The sequence below is a fragment of the Mytilus galloprovincialis genome, chromosome 9 (assembly GCF_965363235.1).
Source record: "Mytilus galloprovincialis chromosome 9, xbMytGall1.hap1.1, whole genome shotgun sequence".
NCBI lineage: Eukaryota > Metazoa > Mollusca > Bivalvia > Mytilida > Mytilidae > Mytilus > Mytilus galloprovincialis.
The window spans coordinates 57,250,981-57,257,741 of NC_134846.1; the positions used below are offsets into that span (position 1 = coordinate 57,250,981).

The 6,761-nt window shown below is 31.0% G+C and overlaps 1 protein-coding gene across 1 annotated transcript; it reads left to right on the top strand.

Moving 5' to 3' along the window:
- The first annotated feature begins 615 nt into the window (after positions 1–615).
- Positions 616–5,585, top strand: LOC143045395 (carbohydrate sulfotransferase 15-like). The gene is made up of 6 exons (XM_076217854.1): positions 616–757; positions 958–1,065; positions 1,228–1,384; positions 1,958–2,117; positions 3,499–3,646; positions 5,175–5,585. Exons 1-6 carry the CDS (start codon positions 733–735, stop codon positions 5,357–5,359), a joined length of 783 nt encoding a protein of 260 aa, XP_076073969.1. The 5' UTR covers positions 616–732; the 3' UTR covers positions 5,360–5,585.
- Positions 5,586–6,761: the final 1,176 nt, after the last annotated feature.

The following is a 6,761-nucleotide window of genomic DNA, read 5'->3' on the forward strand; positions in this document are numbered from 1 at the left end:
TGTTAGTATTATAATTTCAAAATACTAAATTTGTCAGGTCTACAAATGTTTTGCACCTCCGTTGTGCATTACTATCAAGGTATATAAATATATAGTACTTCTTTTTCACTCTTATCTGATAGGTAATCTTAAAGAAAGTACAACAATTTAGATTTTCTGGACTGACAAAATATTATTTTTCCTGAAATGTACCTATGAGTTATACTCACTGTTGCAGGCCGTACGATGACCTGTGTTTGTTAAATAAGTGACATTTATTCTCTTGTGGTGAGTTGTTTTATTGGCAATCATATATTCTTATTTTCATAAATATTAAAAGTTCAAAACTGCAACTTACAACTTAGTTCAAGTCGGTGACAAAGACAGTATTGTAAAATAATGGTACTTAAGTTCTACAATAATTTCAAAGTACTCAGTAGAAAGGTACTTCATTATTAAGGTACCTTTTCAGTAATCCAAAGATAGGGTACAAAACAAGTAGTATACATTCAAAAGAATCTGTATTATGATACACAATGAAATTTCTTTAAGGCGGCACCTGAGTACGACAACAGTTACAAGAACCCATGCTTCTATGAAACTTGTAAAACAAACGAAACAAGAACAAAGTTCCGGTGTTTGCCGTACTTCCATTTACTAGGAGTAGATAAGTGTGGGTCAACAGATCTTTTCCTTCGTCTATTGGAACATCCACATATATTAGGCAATGATGGATCCCTGAACAAAGAAACAATGTGGTGGTCATGGAGACGATATGGTAATGCATTTATTTTTCGAAATTATTTACTATAATTTTAGTGAAATACACCAAAAAATCCTGTCAAGCTTAATTAAATTTTAGACAAGAGAAAAATATTTAAGCAGCACACTGTACTTTCAGCGTTTGTGTTTGCATTTGTGCTTTACATGACAATTATATGGATTGGTATAAATATTCTAACTTTATTGTTTTTGTAGGGTTATGGTTAAGCCGGTACCAACACCCACGTGAAACATTCGGAGATTATCTGAATTACTTCGATGGTGCTGCAGCAAATATTTCAAGCAACAATAAGCTAGTTACAGGTATAGTTCATTGAACTTGTTTATATGAAGGTAGTTAATTATCTATTTTCATTAGGTCAAGTATACAAACTATTATTAGCATAATAATCCTGTGTTTTCATCAGTATATGAGTCAAATTGTGTATACAGTTTTAAGCCAATATCCGTTTATTTTCAATACAGGTGATGGGACACCCATGGATTTTTGGGATTTCACAGGATGGAAGAACATTAAACAAAACCATCGATTAAACCATCCTAAAATATTAACCCCTCACTTAATGCATCATATGAATCCAAAAGTTAAACTGATTATTATCGTCAGAGATCCAACCAGTAGGTACGTAATTTTATGCATTTAAGTTGATGTAATATTGTAATGGCTAATAAAAAAAATCATCCATGATTAAAAAGAGAAAATTAACAAAAAAGAAGAAGAGGTCTTTTTTTCTCTCTCATAAACCGATTATTACAACTGTTTACTGAGTTGACTGTCTCGTCCAGTGCAGTCTTCATATTAATCTAATAATATTTTATTATATGTCTTTAAAGATATAGCAGGAGAAACATGATTACAATTACAACAGCAACCCATGTTAATGTCCAATTGAAATTTATTTAAAAAAAAATCACCATTTCTACATATTTTATACATCCCTGGCTTTCAAATACTTATGTTTGATCTTTTCTGGTGAGGGTAAATCCAGGAAAACTCTTCAGACATCTGAAATTGGTCAATGTGTGAATGACAGGTCTTGCTGCTTATAGACAGAAAAAAAATCAACTGCATTCAAAACTTATCAACAAACGACTTCTCTGAGATTTCAAAATAAAAAATAAAACATTTTGAAATGAAATAAAAGTTGAAAGTAATGAGGACAAACACATAAATCTGCATTATTTTTCATTACAGATTGTATTCGGATTACATGTTCCTAAAACTTGGTCAGACAAGAACTAGTAAAGGGTTTCATGATGCTGTTCACTTTTCTATCACTTATCTCAAGTATTGTATGAAAAGGAGAACACTGGAATCTTGTCTGTATGATAGGAAACATATTGCCATGTACAAGGTAACATATAAATGCCATCTTTCAATAAAAAAAATCTTTATTTTCCATGGTCTATAATTTATTGTGTTTTATGTTCGGTGCTTTGGGGTTTTTAACATGTAGGTTATGTATAAAATCCTCTGTTTACTAATTCCTATTTCTTATTATAATTATATTGCTTGAAAGCTTTATGTTATATTGACAGAAATATTTTTTCTAATATCATATTTTCAATTTGTTACAATTATATTGACTTTATCTTATTGGCGATCTAAATATTGATATATATCACTTATTAATAAACTGTAAATCCTCCTGGATACTACATCTACATCTACATCTACATCATACGACGATCCATCAGCACATTGATGACTATACGTCGGCGCATCGCAAACAGACACTTAATAAAATATAATAACTAATTTTGTGCAATAATTCAAAAATAATTTTGTGCAAAAACAAAACAAAAATTAACGCATTTACATTATTTACAAACAGGTTAGATATCTAAATATACTGACTCTGGATCAGTATTTTAAACTGATCCAGGGAGTTAACGCTGATGATGTTTTGTGGGAGTGAGTTCCACAGTACAACAGTGAATGGAAAAAAGCTGTACTTGAAATAGTCTGTTCTTGTGCTAAATGTCTGGTATTGTAATGGATTAGTGAATCTGGTGTTTTTGACTGGCTGTGGTACAAGGTAAAGGTTTGGGTCTACTGCAATGAGATGGTGAGAGATTTTGTAAAGCATAGTGACTCGATTGATGTTTCTGCGAGTTTCAAGTGACTTCCATTGAAGATGGTCAATCATGGAAGTAACACTACTGGTGTTGTGGTATCTGTTGGTGACATAGCGTGCTGCCCTTCTTTGTACTTTTTCAATGTTGTTTTTTTGTTTTTGGGTGTGAGGTGACCAAACTGAAGAGCAGTATTCTAAATTAGAACGTACCATGGATTTGTATGCCAAACTTTTAGTTTCTTCCTGGTTTATTTTCAAGTTTCTTTTTAGAAAGCCTAAGATTTTATTTGCTTTTGAAGTAATATTATTTATGTGTGTATCCCAAGACATGTTGTGAGAAAGGGTGATACCAAGATATTTTGCAGTGCTGACGGATTCTAAGATGTGGCCTTTTAATACATAATCATGTTTGAATGGTGACTGTGATCTTGTTACAGTGAGGGAGTTGCATTTTTCAGGATGGAATTGCATACCCCAAGTTTTTTCCCAATTGGCTAGGCAGTTTAGATCATTTTGTAGTATGGTACAATCTTGTTGGTTTGTTATGTTTCTGTATAAGATACAATCATCTGCAATTATACTACTACATGTACATGTATAACTATGTGTTGTTCTTAATTTAAATAAAATGTAAAGACATCGTTACTGATATTTTCAGGCAAGAATACATGTAGGATTTTATGCTGTCTACCTCAAAGAATGGTTGAAATTATTCCCTAAAGAACAAATATTGGTTCTTAAGACTGAAGATTATGCAGAAAATATAAAAGGAACATTAAAACAGATTTTCAAGTTCCTGCAACTGGGTAACATTTCTGTTTCATTTATAAAATAAGTAAAAGTAAAAATTCAATGATAAAATTAATATTGATATAAAAAAAAACAGATCAGTAAGAGATGTCAACATCCCTGAGCCTGAAGACATATAGTATACCTATTCAAAAAGTGGTTAGTTGCACAAATTCCAACAAATATGTTTCAATTAAATTATATAGATCCTAGCATACTCAAGTTATTGTACATCATGTGAGAAAAGTTTCTAAATAGAACAACATGTGAAAAATGTATTTAAATCTGACAGTCTGGTAATACTGGAATAACATACCAAAATTGAAAGGAGGCTTCCTTTAATCAATCCCAATTACTATGTATAAGTTGTGGAAATCATTCTATGCAAAAGAGAGTAAGTGTGAAAATTGCCTGGAATCTGACACTAAAAGTCCAATAACTCATGAAAATCTGACATTAAAAGTTCCATAACTCTTGAAATTTAAAATACTGTATAAGAATAGAACAACATACAGTAAATTTCTTATCTCCTACACAAAAAGAATATATAGATAAAAAATGGTTGCCATTACAATCTGTCCTAGGTGATTTAAATATTTTATAACTGGTACGAAAATTATAGTTATATTTTGTTGTATGTCTTGCTATTTAGAGTTGTCATATAATAATAATATCTTTAAGACCATACTTGAAACTGTACATGTGTGTAATCCTGCTTGATTGTTTTCTGTCTTTATGTCAAAAATAAACAAATTACAAAAAAAACTCTTGAAGGACATATCTAAATAAATCAAAAAGGAGGCATCTTTCACTTATTCGAATACACCCATACACCATACAATTATCATCATGTTTAATCAAAGCATTTCTGATTTTTGTACAATATGTGAACAGACTGAGGGATGTACAGTGGTATATATTTGCATGGATTATCCAGCTTGTCTTCTTTCTGAGATACATGTATGAGATTTAGTTAAGTGTTCATAGGACAAGCTTTGCTGTCTACCAATCTTAAACATTTGTGTTTCAGTCAAACATTTTAACTTGAATATAACTATGGTGAGTAAAGCAGTGATTGCCATTGTCATTACTTACCATTCTGCTTATAAAAAAAACCATAAATAATTAAATACAGCTTCCTATTGACCTTATCTTAACTGAGTGTAATATTAGTTACTCAGTGTGCTAGTGATCTAATACGGTACATACGGGGTCAGTAAATTCCATATGGGGTGAAAGTACCGTTTTTTTTTTTAAAGGGACGTAACACCACTACTTACCGTGTATGAAATAAGCCCCGCCTCCCTACTACCTTATATGGAATATAAAGGGACGTAACACCCCTACTAACCGTGTATGAGATAAGCCCAGCCTAATATGAAGTATACACGGTCTCCACAAGGGTGCTTTTGCCAATCACATTCCTAGAAATGTATAGGAGGTAAGATAAGATTAAATATCTTCATATTTATTCTACCAGTTGATCCTAATTAAGACAAATTTTAAAGCAATACATGTCAATATAAATTCAACTTAATTTTTCAGAAAAACTGCCTGAAATTGATTTTGACAGAATAGTCCAAAAAGAAAAAGCTTATAAAACAACACTCAAGAAAAAACAGGGACCAATGCATAAACAAACAAAAGATTTACTAAACAAGTTTTACAAGCCTTACAATGAAGATCTGGCACTTTTACTGAATGACTCAAGATTTATGTGGGACACATGATGGACAACAAATGTACAAATGAGAATGTTTCACATTTACCACTACATTGAAGGGCACTCCTGATTGATGCTCACAAATAAAAGTCCTTCCATGAAGGGCAAATAATAGTAGACTTTCATTCTAACCTTTTTCCTGGAGCAGTACAAGAGGTTCATTAAACCCAATTACTTGATTATGCTCCTGTATTACCAAATACAAAAATAAAGTAAGATTATTTGTCTTGAAATGCTTTTATTGTTTATTTAAATGCCTTCTTTCAAATAATCAACAATGTTAGTGTTACAGTACAAACGTATTGCACTAATTCAAAATATCAGTGATACTACATACAATTGTCATATCATACAAGGTTATGGATATAGAACTGTGCAGTAAGCTGTCAATGTTTAACTAGAGGCAAGAAGTTACTTGATGTCTTCTATGAAAAACAATAATTCGTGTTGCTACTTAGTATACTGTCAAATACCCAGACATGACTGAAATTTGGAATGTGCTGAATATTTGCATTTTAAATTAGTTTACAGAGACATGATTTAAACATGTTATTATAACTTATTTATATTCAAACATTAACATAATATTCTATTGAAAACAATGATTTTATGGCAAACACATTACATTATACAACTGCTCAATTTTTTACAAGAATTGACTAGTGAAGAAAAATGCAAATCAAAGATATGTGGCAAGCTTCAAAACAAACAGCAATAATATCTTTACTTTTTATCCAGCATTACAAGTTAATATGATAACTATTGAATAGCTTACATGGACGTTTCGTCCCCGAGGGTATCACCAGCCCAGTAGTCAACACTCCGGTGTTGACATGAATATCAATAATGTGGTCATTTTTCTAAAATTTCCTGTTTACAAAACTTTGAATTTTTCGAAACACTAAGGATTTTCTTATCCCAGGCATAGATTAACTTAGCCGTATTTGGCACAACTTTTTGGAATTTTGGATCCTCAATGCTCTTCAACTTTTTACTTGTTTGGCTTTATAAATATTTTGATATAAATTATTATATGAGCGTCACTGATGAGTCTTATGTAGACGAAACGCGCGTCTGGCGTACTAAATTATAATCCTGGTACCTTTGATAACTTTCACATCATTTATTTGCAAAAAATACACATCAAATCTTTTAATTACATGACGTAAAATGAATTGATACATTTAATTTATATTGTTTTAGTTAACTTCAATATATATTTAAGTGATTTACTCTTTCATTCCTATATTCGATTAAATTACAATAAAAGTGAAAATTTCATTATTCATCTATATATATATTGTTTTATTACAGTGCAGCCTGATATTTTACATTATAATACAAATTTGAAACATATTTTATGTCAGCCAGCCTTCATAGGCTTATGATGCACTGTACTTTTAAAAATT

Coding starts and splice junctions, on each gene's coding strand:
- LOC143045395 (XM_076217854.1), top strand. CDS start 733: ATGTGGTGGTCATGGAGACGATATG. Junction 1,385..1,957: donor GTCAGAGATCCAACCAGTAG/GTACGTAATTTT, acceptor TTTTCATTACAG/ATTGTATTCGGATTACATGT. Junction 3,647..5,174: donor TTTCAAGTTCCTGCAACTGG/GTAACATTTCTG, acceptor TTAATTTTTCAG/AAAAACTGCCTGAAATTGAT.